Source organism: Dendrobates tinctorius, unplaced genomic scaffold, assembly GCF_039654945.1.
Source record: "Dendrobates tinctorius isolate UK_male_01 unplaced genomic scaffold, ASM3965494v1 ptg000202l, whole genome shotgun sequence".
Lineage (NCBI taxonomy): Eukaryota > Metazoa > Chordata > Amphibia > Anura > Dendrobatidae > Dendrobates > Dendrobates tinctorius.
The window spans coordinates 3754633-3772331 of record NW_027361869.1 but is presented as its reverse complement, the minus strand read 5'-3'; the positions used below and the strand labels follow the sequence as shown (position 1 = coordinate 3772331).

General features: G+C 45.7%; 1 protein-coding gene across 2 annotated transcripts in view; it reads right to left on the bottom strand.

The window, feature by feature from the left end:
• The window catches only part of USP31 (ubiquitin specific peptidase 31), a 69417-nt gene that overhangs the window by 20387 nt on the left and 31331 nt on the right, over positions 1-17699 (bottom strand). For both annotated transcript variants that reach the window (XM_073553653.1, XM_073553654.1), the window contains 5 exons: positions 17209-17353; positions 5642-5810; positions 5447-5558; positions 4449-4543; positions 3786-3863 (listed from right to left, as the gene is read on the bottom strand). In XM_073553653.1, the coding sequence (XP_073409754.1) occupies positions 3786-3863; positions 4449-4543; positions 5447-5558; positions 5642-5810; positions 17209-17353 (599 nt within the window). The remainder of the gene's footprint in view (positions 1-3785; positions 3864-4448; positions 4544-5446; positions 5559-5641; positions 5811-17208; positions 17354-17699) is intronic.

The window sequence follows — 17699 nt, the reverse complement described above, 5'->3', positions numbered from 1 at the left end:
CAAATTTCTCAATTTCTTTTAGTGCACATGAAAAATTCTGCTGAAATGTACTGGCTGTGTTCCTTGATGGGGATGACTCTTCTTCTATGCGGGAACGCTTTGCACGGTCCTTGTGATCCAATTATTTTTCGAAATTAAATTCTTCATCAGTTGATGATGAGGGTGAAGATGTGGCAGGACGACCAAATTCTTCTTGTTCCTCCTGACTGTTCTGCAACCCTTTCATCCTTACTGCTATTTCAAACAGAGCTTCTTTTCCTTTACTTAGCTGTTGATCATCTAGAAGAATCTGATGCATTGGGTCTACATTAACAGCTGCCAAAAGAATGTTATTTTGTAATAGTAGCTCCTCTCTCCGTTTCATTGATGTAGCAATGCCACTTGCAATTAACCCTCCTCTTTGGGACAGGCGAAACATCAGGTTCTTCCACTCCTTTAAGAAAATACCTGGAGTTAAGTCCTCTGCTTGTAATTTTTTAGTCACTGTAAATGGGTGCTCTAGCAATTTTTCCAGCTCAGTCACCTGATTCCACTGACTTTCATTTAGCGTCAGTTGAGGGTTAGCCATGTCTACAAGAAAGGTTTTCAGTTCAACCAAGCGCTGAATCATTAAGTACTGCCCCATCGTGTGGCTTGATCAATAATTGCCCCTTTTCCAGCACGTCTCTTCAAAATTGAGTCAACTTTAGGGGTTCTGGCAACAGTAGACAATTTTCTCACCTTGCCAATCAGTACAGCAGCATGTCCTTCTTGCAGACTGTCTCTTATAGCCAGCTGTAGCGTATGCACAACACAGCGCATGTGATGAATGAAAGAACATATTGACACAGTTTCAACAAGATCATCTAAACTATCATGTTGCTGTTCATCTGAAGCAACTTCAGTTTGCTCCTCAGTTACAATACTGTGTTCCTCTATTTCAAACATTTCTGTGTCTGTGGACCCAGAATGTTCTTCTAGCTGCTGGTCACCATCATTACTCTCATTCATTAGCTTAATAGTACTTATCATATTTGAAGCATTGTCAGTTACGACAGAAAGAACTTGCTCTTTAAGTTCATAGTCTTGCAGAACCTTTTCCACCAAGACCTGGAGAAACTCACTGGTGTGATGAGCTTTGGTGTCTTTTACTGCCAATGTCTTGGTAACTATTTCATTTTTGTCACAAACAAATCGGACATTGATGGCAAAATAGTTCACTCTGTGACGTGTGCAGGCATCCATTTTAAGAAACAGAAAGCGTCCCTTGAGAGTTTTTTTAAGTTCTTCCTTTTGTTTAAAAGCTTCTTCGATTACTAATTTTCTAATACTCTCTCTCTCCAGAGAAACACCAAGCTTGCGGGCCATTTCCCCATTCAGACACACAAAAGCTGGTCGTGAAAATAATGAAATAGGCACACTATCCTTTACAACAAGCTCTATGATCTGTTTTTTAAATGTATCTACTGTCATTGTCACAGTAACTTTGTCACTGACAAAATATCTTGCAACTGATGGCTGCAAAGTTCTCTGCTCCTTTGCTTGGCTGGAAGAGCTAGGCACTGGTTCATTGGTTTGGATGCAGTCTTTCTCATCCACTGCTTTCAGTACTTCTGGATGAAAGCGCTGTAAATGTCTCTTTAGATTAGAAGCTCTGGTAGGAGCATTTTTATCTTTGCCTGAATATGCACTCATCTTGGCTTCACAGCATTTGTTTTCATCTGGATCATTTGTCATACACTGACAGACATAATGTTTTCTATCTTGAGTGATGGTGAAATGTTCAAATACAGCTGATTTAATGTGATGCTTCTTTGACATTCTCAGGTTTTTAATTCTGCATTCACAATCCAAATGACAATTGTTTTTCCTAAAAACAATTGTACAAAATTATTGCCAGGTCGTACAACTGATATAGTGGTCAGTAATACTGTTATTATTCCTCATGTACTCACAGTTAACTGATGCAAAGTTTGTTGAAAGGATAATACTTCTTACAGTCTTCCTCTTCTTAGTAGCAGGCAGCTGTGAGATGCTTGGAAGACGCACACCTAGTATGATCTAGTCTAGAGGAGGAGCTTTACTACTAAGAATTTGCAACACATTTTCACTTTCAGTTTCATACATTGTAAGTAGGGGGGTTGGGGCAGCATGAGGTTAACCAAGTATAAGATTAGATAAGGGCAGTGGAGAACAGTGACACACAAGAAGTAAGAAATGTCTCTATCTCCAGCAGAACTGCTTATCACTGTTGTTCATAGTTTGATAGAACATATATATTTGAGTAACATTTATAAAATTCATATGAAAGTTCAATTATGAAATATTAATACATTGTTTTTAAAGCTGGAGTCGGAGTCGGTACATTTCTACCGACTCCGACTCCAACCAAAACGAACTCCGACTCCACAGCCCTGGAATTTATATACAATATTTTGTGATTTCAAATTTTTTTACGCCGACATTTTTTCATAAACGCTTTGGTGAAACCAAAATTTATTATATCTTCTAATATTCATACGGTCATAATCCTGCGATATCAACAAGCTAAAATACTTAATTACACCCCCCTCAGCAGGATTGTGCACAGTAACCTACAGACAGTGTCAGATCGGCGCCGTTATACTGAATAAAATGATACCTGGTGATGAAATCTGTCTTGTGGATGTTGTTTAATCTTTTTTTTTCAGTTTTGAGTTAATGATATATATGCTCGTGCTCCCCAGCAGCCTGTGGGGGGCTTCCTGTGGCGTGCCGATTAGGTATTCGTATGTACGGTTTCTGACAGGTCACTGACCTGCCCCCTAGTTTACATACTGATTATATGTTTGGGGAAAAAAATTCACATTCAGCCGGCAGTGCAGCATGATCACATCTATAATAGTCACTTAATTATTTTATTTTGTGATATACATTTACTCCGGAGAGAAAAAGAAAAAAAACATCTCTCTCAAAATGGCGCCATTTTCCTAGGGGAAAAAAATTGTCTCCACCAAGATGGCGCCAGCAGCTCCTGCGCAGTAGTATATATCAGATCTCCGATGGATGCTACAGAGAAGGCGCGGCTGGCACCATTTTGAGAAAAAAAATTTTCTGAAGAAATGTATATCACTAAATAAAATAATTAAATAGATATTCTAGATACAATCATGTTACAGTACCGGCGCCTGCCGCAGGTGATTTTTTTTTTTCAATATACAAAATATTCGTTATGCAAACTAGGGTAAAGGTCAGAGAGGGATCAGTACCTGTCAGAAGCCATACTGATGAGTAGCTAATCAGAGCACCACATGAAGACCCCCTACAGGCTACCCCGAAGCAGGAGCATATCAGATTACACAACAACCACAAGACGGATTTCATCACCAGGTATCGTTGTAATCAGTATAACAGCACCGACCTGACAACTGTCTGTAGGTTACTGTGCACAATCCTGCTGACAGGTTCCCTTTAAAAATAAATAAATAAATAATCATTATCAGTGGCATGTGTCACAAGTGTGATCAGTGGTGAGAGTTTGACTGGACCAGGAGGCATGAGACACCTTGTCCTGTAGTGATAATCTCCTGCTGATCAATGGTTGCATGGAAACAACAGCACACAGCCCAGTAAGTGACACATCGCTGCAATCAGTGTGTCTGCAACTACATTGTGCTGCTCTCAGATTACATAAACATTTATCATCTGTTATCTGTTGACAGATTCCCTTTAATGCCTATTATTTGGATATGAGAAAACATTACCTGTTGGGAATAACCCTTTAATTCAAGTAAAAAAAAAAAATCAAAGTGAATTTATCAACTCACTATTCTTTAGTTTCTCGGTCCCATTCCACGACCAGCTTTACATGAGCTGCCCCACCAATGCCACACGATTTGAGAGCCCTAAAAAATAAATAATAATGACATTGCATATAGAAACACAGAACGTTTTCCTAGATAAGAATGTGGGAGAAAGGTGGGAGCTCTCCACTTACTGAATATGTTTTGGAGCAGATACATTATTTAGAGTTTTTTGTTTGTTTTTTCCCAGTTTTTGTTTTCTATCTGGTTTTAGTCGTTGAATATTTTGTGCCAAATTTAGAAAAAAAAAAATAAAGAAATTTACATTTTTAGTGGAAAAAAAATATTGTTGTTAAAAATGACAAGAAATTTAGCTCTAAAAGTTCAGAAGTGATAAGATAACTTTGGGGTGGGGGACGCTAGAGTACAATTGATGAATCAACTGGAAACCCCAAATTCCCCCACAACAAGGACAAACATACAACCAGTCAGTGAGAAGGTCATTATGGATCTAATCAAAACGGGAAAATTTTCTTTTTTGTGCTTTATTTTCTCCTTTTTAGTCCGAGAGCAATCACATATCTGTGTGAGCGAGTCTTTTAGACACTCGCCCCCATGCATTCCAGGCTGCAATAAAGCACCATGCTCCTCTGCATTTTAGTGGGGGGAAATAGGGTCAAGATTTACCTTTCTACTGTGGGGTGGCACAGAGGTTTTTCTTCCTGAGGTAAGAGGTAAGTTATTCCGACAGCCGTAACCACCCGCAGACTGAATGGACACACCTAGCATTCAAAGCAGACATAAAGCATCAGCGAGGCGTGAACGCCGGGATAACAAGACAATCAGACATTTCATAGGACACTACGTATATATAACTGCACCCCTCATAAAGGCCCGTAATGTAGTGTGGTGCGTCTCCCTACACGGAAGGCTCCAAAAAGTAACTTATGGGAACCCAAAACCATTGTCAGTAATGAGAGGCCACTACCTGCTACACTGAGATGGGTGCTACCTGACTAGCCCATAACATGCTGCACAAGGAACACATCGCATTTCCAAAATTAGAAATAAAAACGTCTCAACCTAACATCCCTAGAGGGGGTTAGGGAGGGCGCTTCACCGCCTTCAGGAGGAATTCTTCCTCACCTCAGCCTCAACCCAAAAGGCCCAGGGCCTGGGGAAGGAGGGGGGTTCTCGACCTCGAACCATGCACCCGAAGGGCTGGGGAGGGAGCGACATGGGGAAGAGCCATCTCTACCTCAACCGGGTACCGATAAAAAGAGGACATTTCTTCATTTGTGTCAAGAAGAATCTTCTTAGGTGTGCCTCCTTGCGACACTAAGCAAAAACTGGGGTAAGGCGGATGCCGCCCAGGGGTGTATACAGTGGAGGAGGAGCCAGAGCCAAATCTTTTTTAGATTAAGCATAGTGTCGCCTCCTAGTAAACAGAAAGCATAACACCACAAGGTCCTGTGTCCCCCAATGAGGCGACAGAGTAAAAAATAAATAAAAAACTGCTCCTCTCCTGTCCACAGGCCGCGTCCGGTACTGTAACTCAGACATTTCAATAAATAGGTCTCATCTGGAGTATGGCAGATAGACTTGACTCGATCCCTGGGGCAAAAATACACCCTATTTTTTTTTTTTTTTAATAATCTACCCCCTTTTATAAATGCAATGCTCACCTGAACACAGACTGAGGGCCGCAAGGAATACTGCATTTTCTCCAATATCTCCTTTTGCAGGATGTCCCACGTGATGTTTCTCTCTAACTGTAGAACAAATGGCTGGCCGAACCTACAGGGATGAAAGAATAAATAGTAAGAACGTCTGTCCTACAGGAGTTGTAATAGGTCCGGCATGCCCCCCGGCGTGCTTACCTCTTGCCATGCTGCCCGCTGTAGGACCTGTTACACACCAGGATTACAATGCGATCTCCTATTCCGAACCTGTTCATAGAAAGTCGCGCGGAGCTAGAAGAGTAGTGGGACGGCCGATGCTGATCAATCCCATTCCTTATATAATTCTGGTTATTGTTCACACAGACTCCTGTAATAAGAGGAAAAACGTCTGAAAAGCTGCTCTCAGACATTGAAAGCTTGCCAGAATGATTTTTTGTTTTTCTAAATGCCTCAAGTCACCACTAGAGGGAGCTCATGAGCTTAATGTATACTGTTACCCACTAAGCACAATAATAACAAATGTATACAGAAAGCTCCCTCTAGTGGTGGCTGCAAGTACCGGAATGTTGTCATCTCGCAATATACATGCAGCTGATTTTGGAGTTCTGTATGACAAAGATCCAAATAATATTAAAATAGATTACCCAAACAAGCAATTTTTCATTTTTTTGAACTTCTGTTTTCACCTCCCATATTCAAAGAGCCATAACATTATTCCACTAATGATACATTTGATTATTCTATTATTAATTTGGAAAAGGGCAATTCAAAATTTTATGTATATTTTTCCTTATTTTTATTATTATTTTTTTAAGTTCCCTTAGCAACTGTCTTTTGGATTTATTTTAACACCACCAATTGTGCAAGGAAAATGGCCAGACAAAAATGATTCTCCAGGTCAATATAATTATTGTGACACCCAAGACATTTATTATTTTTTTGTACTATTTTAGCAGCTTACAATTGTTTGCTTGTTTCGCCATTTTTCTGAGAGTCATAACTTTTTTTTATTTTTTTTACCAATGGAGCTGTGTGAGAGTCTTGTATTTTTTCTTTGGGGTGAGCTGATGTTTTTATGGGGTAGATACAATGTTTTTATCGTCTCATATTTGTATTTTTTTTTTTTTTTTTTTTTTACTTGTGGCAGCAACAGAAAAAAAGATGGATTTTTGGTTCTTACCGTAAAATCTCTTTCTTGGAGCCTTCATTGGGGGACACAGAATACCATGGGTGTATGCTGCTGCTGCTAGGAGGCTGACACTATGCAAAACAAGAAAATTAGCTCCTCCCCGGCAGTATACACCCACCGACAGGCACCAAGCACCTCAGTTGGTGAAAAAAGCAGTAGGAGAAGCAACGAGAAAAACTCGAACCATATGTACCAACCCAACAAGGGACTCTAAGACCCAACACGGTACAACGTAAACAGGGAGGGTGCTGTGTCCCCCAATGAAGGCTCCAAGAAAGAGATTTTACGGTAAGAACCAAAAATCCATCTTTCTTTATCGCCTTATTGGGGGACACAGAATACCATGGGACGTCCCAAAGCAGTCCCAAGGGTGGGAACAGCAAAAAGGATCGAAAGTAACCGAAAGGCTCAGGTCGGCCGGTGAGCCACCGCCGCCTGCAGAACCTTCCTACCAACCACAGCATCAGACGAAGCCTGGGTATGAACCCTGTAGAACCTCGTGAAGGTGTGCAAAAGATGACCAGGTTGCAGCCTTGCAAATTTGCATGGCCGAGGCCTGGTGACGAGCAGCCCACGAAGCCGCCACAGCCCGGGTGGAATGAGCTCTAACTCCCGGAGGGGGCCGCTTATCCTGAAGACGATACGCTTCCAGAATGGTAGAACGAATCCAGTGAGCGATCGTGGATTTGGAAGCCGGAAGGCCCTTCTGGCGACCTTCCGAGATGATCAGCAAGGAATCGGACAGACGAAAGGAAGAGGTCCTGGCAGGATAGACACGCAGGGCTCTAACTACGTCCAGTTTGTGGAGAGACTTCTCAAGAGGATGAGATGGGGCCGGACAAAAAGAAGGGAGGACGATATCCTCATTGATATGGAAAGCGGAAACCACCTTTGGAAGAAAAGAAGGAAAGGGCCTGAGGACGGCTTTGTCCTGATGGAGAATGAGGTAAGGGTAACGACATGACAAGGCCGCCAATTCAGAAACTCTTCTGATGGATGAAATGGCGATCAAAGAGGTGACCTTCCAAGAGAGAAGGAACAAAGGAATGTCCTGGAGAGGCTCGAACGGCGCCTTCTGGAGCGCGCTAAGGACGAGGTTGAGATCCCACGGGTCTATTGGCGAATGATGAGGAGGAGCCACGTGGGAAACCCCTTGTAGAAAGGTTTTGACCTGTGGTAGAGAAGCTAGCTCTCTTTGGAAGAGGATAGAGAGAGCGGAAACCTGGCCCTTGAGCGTACTGAGGGACAGACCCGCGTCTAACCCAGACTGAAGAAACCCCAGGATAGACGGGATAGAGAAAGACATTGGGAAGACTCTTATCGCACCAACGGAAAAAAGCCTTCCAGTACCTATAGTAAATGCGGGAAGAGGCTGGTTTCCTGGCTCTGATCATAGTTTGAATAACCTGACTGGACAGACCTGATTCCTTCAGAATTGCGGTCGCAACGGCCATGCCGTCAAACTCAGAGACTGAGAATTCTCGTGGTAAAGGGGGCCTTGCGAGAGAAGGTCTGGACGGTCCGGAAGCCTCCAGGGAACGTCCGCGAGCATGTTGACCAGTTCCGCGTACCAATGCCGTCTTGGCCAATCTGGAACGACTAGAATCACTGGTACGCCTTACGATTTTATCTTTTTGACCACCCGAGGGATCAATGCCAGAGGCGGGAACAGATACGGAAGATGAAACTGGGACCAAGGAGTCACCAGTGCGTCGCACGCGACGGCTAGAGGGTCCCTGGACCTGGCTACGAACTCCGGCACCTTGTGGTTCATCCGAGATGCCATGAGATCGACATCCGGGGTGCCCCAACGGTCGCATATCTGAGAGAAAACCGCGGGGTGCAGGGACCATTCGCCGGACGCTAGGCCCTGGCGACTTAGAAAAACGGCTGCCCAATTTTCCACCCCTGGAAAATGGACGGCGGAGATTGTCGGAACGTAACGTTCTGCCCAGCGTAATATCTTGGCCACTTCTGACATTACTTGTTTGCTGCGCGTGCCCCCCTGATGGTTTATGTACGCCATGGCCGTGGCGTTGTCCGACTGAATACGGACCGGCTTGCCGGAGAGGAGGGGCTGCCAATGAAGAAGGGCCAGGAAAATTGCCCTGATCTCCAAAAGATTGATTGGGAGGAGAGACTCCTGTGGCTTCCAGCGGCCTTGGGCCGCTTTCTGATGGAACACGGCTCCCCATCCTAGAAGGCTCGCATCGGTGGTGATGACTTGCCACTGAGGCGGAAGGAAGGACCTCCCTTGGAGAACTGACGCTGGCCGTAGCCACCAAGTGAGAGACTGCCTCACTCTGAGAGGAAGCCGAATAGGACGGTCCAAGGACATCGTGGTCTTGTCCCAGGCTGAAAGCAGAGACAGCTGGTGGGGGCGAAGATGAAACTGCGCAAAGGGCACTGCTTCCATGGAGGCCACCATCTTCCCCAGGACCTTTATGCAGAACCGAATGGGAATGGGAGCAGGCCTCTTGAGAGTTCTGATGCCCTTGGACAGAGTTGTAAATTTTTCCTTTGGAAGAAAAACACGGGCTAGCTCCGTGTCGAATTCCATACCCAGAAAGGTCAGACGCTGGGTGGGGATCAGAATGGACTTCTCCTTGTTGACCAGCCAACCTAGGCGGCTGAGAGTGTCTAGGGTTATCTGAAGGCTCCGGAGACAGTCCTGGCGAGACGAACCCTTGATCAAAAGATAGTCCAGATAAGGGATGATGAGGATCCCTCTGGAGCGAAGGATGGCCATGACGGTCGCCATCACCTTCGTGAAAACCCGGGGCGCTGAAGCCAGGTCGAAAGGAAGAGCTGTGAACTGAAAGTGGTCTCCCTGAAACGCAAATCGAAGATACTTCTGATGTTGCACACAAATTGGAATGTGCAGATAGGCATCCCGAATGTCCACCGAGCAGAGAAATTCCCCGGGCTCCATGGAAGCAATCACCGACCGAAGAGACTCCATCCTGAAATGAAGAATCTTCACGTGGCGATTGAGCAATTTGAGGTCCAGAATAGGACGAAGAGAGAGGTCTTTCTTCGGGACTACAAAGAGATTGGAGTAGAACCCAGAAAACCGTTCGTCTGAGGGAACGGGAACAATGACTCCGGCGGAAAGAAGGGAGGAAATGGCCTGCAGAAAACCCGGAATCTGGGCCCGCTGTCGCGGAGGCCCGAGACCGGAAAAAACCGTCTGTTCGGGAGTGAAGCAAATTCGATTTTGTATCCGGATGCGACGAGTTCTCAGACCCAAGCGTCGTCGACAACGGACAGCCAAGCATCCGCGAAAAAGGAAAGTCTGCCTCCCACCCTGGAAGAAATTCCAGGTGGGGGTGACCAGTCACTTAGACGAAAATCTGCCGGAATTGGCTCCTGCAGATCTGGAATATTGTCCTCTAGATCACCAGCGAGGAGTGGGTTTGTAGGAAGGTTTCCTCTGATCCCGCTCCCTGGTGGCAAGCGGCCGATCCTGTTGAGTGGCTCTCTCCGTGGCAGAGAAGGGACGAAAGGGCCTGAATGGTCGAAACCCCCTTCTGTGGAAAGGACGTTTTGTCGAGACTGGGGAAGCGAAGTACTTCTACCTCCAGTGGCATCGGAAATTATCTGATCCAGCTTGGCCCGAAAGAGCCAAGAACCATGGAAGGGCAGACTGGTGAGCGACTTTTTAGAAGTGGTATGCGCATTCCAAGACTTTCACCAAAGACCTCGGCGTACAGCCACTATATTGCTGTTAGCCCTTGCTACGCCACCGGCCAAAAGGTATTTACCCGCATGCTTAATTTGGTCTGCCAGAACTTCCAAATCGTCCTGAGGGGCAGCCGACAATGCCCCTGCGAAGAATTTCTGCCCAAGTTGAAATGACATTTGCCACCCAGGCAGAAGCAAAAAAAAAAAAAAAAAAATAATAGGGCAGAAAGAGGCGCTAGATGCTTCAAAGAGGATAGACGAGGAACTGGTGGGCCCACTTCGGGAGCTTTCGTCCATTTTGTAAGAAGGTCCGCATCGAATGGATACAGGACGTCTAAGTACCTGCAGCCTGAGAAGTGTTTCTCAGGGGGCTCCCAGTGTTTGGATAAAATGGTCTCGAATTCCTTGTGATTAGGAAAGTTTCGGGAGGAAGGTTTTGCTCGTTTAAAGGGGACGGCGCCGTCCTGAAGAGGAGCTTTATCTTCCTTTATTTCGAGCGATTTGAAAATGGCCGATAAGAGACTATCGACCATGTTCTGAGACTTAAACATGTTATCTGCGTCTGAGTCAGATCCCGTCGTTTTCTGACGAGGGATACGAGAAAAGCAGCCTGGGTAGAGCGGACGGACCTTGCGAGCTGGAAGACGAGCTAGAAATAACGCGCTTCCTAGCAATCCTATCCGGCCTGTCCCTGTGGAGGTCGCGGTCAGGTGCAGACGACTCACCGTGAGAGGCGGTCGGAGCACAGGTGGCTGCATAAGACGTTCCAAGACCTGGACCAGGGACTGAGAGACATTGCAGCAGCCCACTCTGGAGGAGGAGGGGTGCGCTCATCCCGGGACTCGGGGTGCTCCGGTGGGGCAGACATCACGGAAGGACTGCCGGACGGGCAGAAGAGAGACAACTGCCCTGACGCCCGCTTCTCTTTGCAGTGCGCGCAGGCGAAGTGGATAGCGATGGATCTAGGGTAAGGAGCCCCTGCAGAGTAGGACATATGCAAGGACTGCAGAATTACTGCAGCCAGTATCTGAATAGGGAGTACTGCCGCGGGGGCTGAAATTAGGGGTTCAGAAAAAAATAAGAGCCTACCGTCGCAAGCACCGTTATCTGATGTGGAGCAGAACAGCAGAAGAGTCCCCCAAGCTGAGATCCCTGGCATGTGTCACACGAGGAATCAGGGAGGTGCAGGACCTTAGAGATGGGCGGTGCTGGGCGGCAGCGCTGCGCGAGTGGCTGAGACCTGGGGGGGGGGGGGGGTGGGGGGTCATAAGGAGACAGAACGCAGTCCCGTGACTGACTGAGGAATGGCGCCAACAAAGCGCGCGTTCTGCAGCGGGCACGCACCGGAGCAGACCGAAAGTGAAAGTAAAAAATCAGCGCCGCGCCGTTTTCTGCCCCCGCAGCCCTGATCCTGGCGCGATGAGCCCGTGACGCCACGGTAGATGAGGGAGGTAAGGGAGAGAGGCCCCGCTGCTTCAGGGAAGGGTACCCGGCGTGAGAGCTGGGAGGCGCGCGGCTGCAGAGAGGCGCGCGGCTGCATAGAATGTGCGGGAAATTCAAAGCAGACTCTGCTACCAGACTGTATGGTAGCGCTTACCTGACGTCCACATGCCTGAAGAGGATGACCACAGGGGCCCGCGATGAGTGGGTGCCGCTGGGAATGAATGTCCTCTGCCCCGCACTCTATCTGGATAGTGCAGAAGACGGCGCCAAACCCTTCTGCCTGCAAGGGATAGTCACCGCCGGTGACCGCCGTCTTCCTCTCAGCCCTTTCCCGGGAGAGGGGTGAGGAGGGGAATTGGCTAGGACCCGCCACCTGAAGCCAGCCCGTAGCACCCGAGGGTGATAGGGAAAGGGTCCTGCCTGCGGTCCTGAGAGTTGCGATGTGGGTAACACCACATTGCTCGCTCAGCCGCATGATATGGGAAAGCAGGGTGAACATTTACCCCCTGTTTCCCGGTGTAGAATCTGGAAAATAAATGGGAAAAGATTAATACACACACACAAAACCTAAAAGAAAATGGTTAGATGCGGATCTGGGGAGATCCCGGTCCGCCTCCTACAGACACTAAGCACAAACTGAGGTGCTTGGTGCCTGTCGGTGGGTGTATACTGCCGGGGAGGAGCTAATTTTCTTGTTTTGCATAGTGTCAGCCTCCTAGCAGCAGCAGCATACACCCATGGTATTCTGTGTCCCCCAATAAGGCGATAAAGAAATATCAATTGTGGTGTTTAGAATTTTTTTTATTTTATTGTATTATATTTATCATTTTATTTTTTTGCTGATGGATTTAATTTTACAGTTTGATAAATCAGTGATGCCAAATACAATATGCATATATTTTTCACATCTATTTATTTCAACTAAGTAAAAGGGGAGTGAATCTAATTTATGCTATCAAAATGCATATTATATCCGTAATAAGATCCGTAAAAAAAAACGGGTGGGACGGACGACGGTCAGTCAAGATCCGCCAATAATGTAAGTCTATGGGGGGAAAAACAGATCCGCCCCTTTTTTGGTGGATCCATTTTTTTTTTAAAAATTGGCGGATTTTGACTGACGGCAAAAAACGGAAGTGTGAAAGAGGCCTAATCAGTACTCGGACACGTCCGCTCTTCGCCAGTCCTTACATTGGCTGCCCATTCATTATAGGATCCAATTCAAAGTACTTGTTCTCACCCACAAAGCTCTCCACAATGCAGCACCCCCCCACATCTCCTCCCTCATTTCTGTCTATCGGCCTAACCGACCGCTGCGCTCTGCACTAATCCGCACCTCCTACTCCCGACTCCAAGACTTCTCCCGCGCTGCGCCAATCCTCTGGAATGCTCTACCCCAAGAAATTAGGACTATCCACAATTTGCATAGTTTTAGGCGCTCCCTCAAAACGCATCTGTTCAGAGCGGCCTATCACGTTCACTAATCAAAGTCATTTTATGTGTAAGTGTGCATGTGTAGCCCATTCACTATCTCCATCCATCCTTCACTCCCTCAAGATGGCTGGACCATCATTGACAACTGTACTTTGTATCTCCCCCACCTCATTGTAGATTGTAAGCTCTCACGAGCAGGGGCGGCTTATTTCGTCTTATTTTGTTTAATTATTGTATTGTTAACGTTGTTACTTAAGACCTGTGTTTTGAAACTGTTAAACTGTAAAGCGCTGAGGAATATGTTGGCGCTATATAAAGATTATTATTATTATTACAGTAAAAATCATGTTCTCGGACAGCTTATGGCTGGACCCCACAGGAGAATTAGCAGGCTGTCATGACTCTGGAGGGGCCCATGAAGCCTGAATGAACACCTAGACCATATGGAGGTTGTCAGCTGCATTTAAGATGTTAACACTGGCGAACGGTGATAGAGCTGATCGCTGCTGTTAAAGGCAAATACCAGCTATCCAATATAACTGGCATCTGGCCTGTGTCGATTCATATATCACAGAGAGATAGGGCAGTGTTCACAAACTGCATGTTTTTGCCACAGCTGTCCTATATTATGAGAAAAAAATTGCATTTGCTGTAATTTCTTTTCAAAAAATGCTGCAAATCTGCATCTTTTTTTCTGCCAATTTTTAAAGACACTGCGTCTGTCGAAGACACCATATTTTTTGGATTTTAAGACGCACCCCCAACTTTGGGAAAAATAGGATTATTGCTTACCGAGGGTGGTGGCTACAGTGAAGCGGGGTCCCAGGGTCGCTGCTAGAGGAGGCAGGAGTGGGGTGATGCTGCAGGCTGCAAGGCTGGGATGAGGGGGTGATGCGATGTGCGGCGAGTCGCTGTGGGAGTCTGGTGCTGTTGCGGTGCCCGGTGCTGCGGGTGGGCTCTGCCGACATTTTGTGAAAGGCCAGAGCCCCCCCCCCCCCCCCCCCGCAGTTCCATGGTTTCCTGTGTGGTGGACACCAGGAAAATGGCCGCCGGCGGCGCATGCGGATGGAGATCTTGGCACCAAGATCTCGGGAGATGAGATTCCAGCGCTGAAATCACCTGCAGTAGCACCGCCGGACACGCCCGGAGCGCCAGACACCCCCGTAGCACCACTGGGCATCCGCAGCACCTCCGGAACCCCTTCATTCCAGCCTACGGCCTGCAGCAACGGTACCGGTAAGGTATATACGCATTTTAAGATGCACCCCCATTTTCCCCCCCAAATTTGATGGGAAAAAAGTGCGTCTTATAATCCAAAAAATACGGTATATGTTGGAGGATTTCCAAACATGTCACAGTGATGGATGCAAGTGTATAAGAGTGGCATACGTCTCACACACACACCCTATGTAAAATATACATAACACTCTGCTCTAATTTTTTTTTCCTTTCTTTCTACATGTCTCTGTAAGGAAAGTGCAATCTTTTGCAGAGACCAGAGGGAAAATCTGTTGGCATCCACCATGTGAACAGAGGCCTGTAGATACATTTGATGTATTGATGCAGGCGCTTTCTATACATGAGTGACCAAAGGATGCTGCAAAATGCAGTGTGAATTCAGCCTAAATAAGCAAAGAAATAAACCCAGTGCAAATATCTAAACCCAGAACAGAGCAGCGATGATTAACAGTGCTGTGGTGCAAAAGCTTTAGGCAGCTGTAGAAATATTGCTGTAAAATAAGAATCCTTTGAAAAATAGAAATAATTGTTTTTTTGTAGCAACTGACAAGATGCAAAGTGATTGAACATAAGAGAAATCTAAAACTCAACAATATTTGGTGATCGCTAGCGATGAGCAAGTATACTTGTTACTCGAAATTTCCGAGCATGCTCGGGTGGTCTCCGAGTATTTTGGGCATTCTTGGAGATCAAGCTTGTGTAGCCATAGCTGAATGATATGTGGCTGCTAGACACACTGAATAGCATTTGGGGATTGCATGTTTGTTAGGAATTCCACACATGGATTCAGGTTGTCTAGCAGCCTTAAATCATGCGGGTGCGGCTACACAAACTCAAGTCTCTGAGCAAGCCTAAAATACTCGGAGAACACCCGAGCATGCTTGGAAATCTCGAGTAACGAACATACTCGCTCATCACTAGTGATCACCCTGTGTCTTCAAAACAGCAAGTTCTTCCTTATACACTTCTCACTTTCACAGGTTTTGAGGGATCTCTGCAGGAAAGTTGTTACAACATCTTGGAGAACTGACCCCAGATCTTCTGTGTATGAGGCCTCTAATACTACACAGATTGGATGATGTTGCGATCAGGGCTCTGGGGGGTGACATGATCTGCAAGAGCATCACCAAAACTACCCCTTTTGCCTCCCTGAAAATGTGCGGTAAAGCCGGGTGCACGGTCCCCAGATTCATCTGCGCACTGTGCATGTACAAGGAGGGAGCAACTATGCAGGACTTAGCTAGCCGCAAGTTTACCAAAGTCCGGCGTCACCGCTGCATCCCTGCAAGAAGTGCAGATCAAACGAGCGTGAGAACATGCAGTTTACTTTGCATGGTCAGTGAGGCAGAGTTTTGCAAAGTCAGCGACGATGGCAAATCATGTTTTTCACACCCACAGGGGTTGAGATGAGGGTGGGGATAACATGATTAGTGGGAAGATTAGGCCAGGGAAAGCAACAGCCCCTCGACTAGTCGCCAACTAATTACCATATTATGACTGAAGTTATAAAACTGACTATATGGAGATTCAGAAATCTGTAAATCAAAAAAAGGAGATTGTTAGGACGTATATAAAGGTATCAATTAATAATAGTGACTTTTTCAGGGGCCTGGTGAAGTCGACATTGGCTGTGTGTTTGGGGTCGTTGTCCTGCTGCAGAATACATTTGGAGCCAATAAGATGCCTCCTTGAAGGTGTTACATGATGGATAAGGATCTGCCTGTATTTCTCAGCACTGAGGACAACATTAATCCTGACCAAACCCACAAATCCATTTGCTGAAATGAAGTCCCAAGCTTGCAGGACCCTTTCACGTGCTTCACTTTCCCTGCAGACACTCATTATAGCCCTTCGGTGGCCAAACTGCCTTCAATTACAGCAACATTTTTCACATTTGGTCTCATCAGTCCAATGCACCTGCTACAATTTTTCAGCATCGGTTCCTGCATCTTCATGCATTACTGAGTCGCTTGCTCTTGTTTTCATGTCAAAAGTATATCTTTTGACTGCAATTCTTCTATGAAGACCACTTCTGGCCTGAGTTCTCCGAACAGTAGATGGGTGTAGCTGGGCCCCCACTGGTTCCTCCAGTTCTGAGCTGATGGCACTGCTGGACATCTTCCGATTTGAAAGACAGTTAAACATGACATGTCTCATCTGCTGCTTTAAGCTTCCCTGACCAACCACGGTGTCTGTGGTCTTCATCGCTGCCCATTTCTTGGTGCTTGTTCAAAAGACTCTGAACAGCACATCTGGAATCCTCAGTGTGCTGTGAAATCTTTGCCTGGGAGTGACTTGGCTGATGCAGTATAACTACCTTGTGTCTTGATGTTGTGCTCTGTCTTGTCATAGAGTATTGACATGTCTTCCACAACCTCACCTTTGCAGCAGAGTACGGCTATTCCTCACCTAGTTTTAAGCCTCTTACACAGCTCTTTCAGTTACTGTGTTTCAATGTGCATATGAAAATAATGATCATTACCACCTATTTGATAGAATTGGTTACTCATACACCTGATTATAATCCTACAAAATCCCTGACTTTGTGCACACGTGCCTAGAAGAACTGATGAAGCTTTGAAGTTAGCACCCAAAATAATTTTGATTTAGATTTATCTACTCTTTTGTCCATTAACTTTGCATTTTGTTAATAAATAAAAATAAACTATCAATCACTACTATTTTTGAAAGCATTCTTACTTTGAAGCAATTTTCCTTGCCAAAGTCATTTGTGCAGCACTGTGGGTTGTCCTGCCAAAGTCTCCAGAACAGTTACCTCTCTGCCCTATGATTCCATCAGAGGTGAAGATCTCTGGGGTCTCGAATGCAAATATACAGTCGCTCTCCTGGATAGTATCCAAATCATCAGTGTCGGAGAAAGAGCGATGGAAACCATCAAAATACATTTCAGTTATTACTATCTGGAATAAGAAAAAAGAGAGGAGAAACAAATGGATACAGGTAACACATAGTAGAGACATAGTGCAGTCATTACTGCAGCACATCACACACAAGAACATATAATCATTTGTAAGTTTTTAGCTTTTAAGGTTCTGACATTTGTTTTTGTGCACTCGTTACTTCCTCCAAGAGCCATAACCTATGAGGATTTGGGGGGGCAGAATTGTAGTTTTGAGATGACACCATTGATTTTACCATCTGAAAAACCGTGAGAGAGAAAGTTTGAAATGAAAAAAAACAACAAAAAAAACAAATCAGAATAAAAATTTGTTTGGCGTGACAAGGTGCGTATTTTTTTTTTTTTTT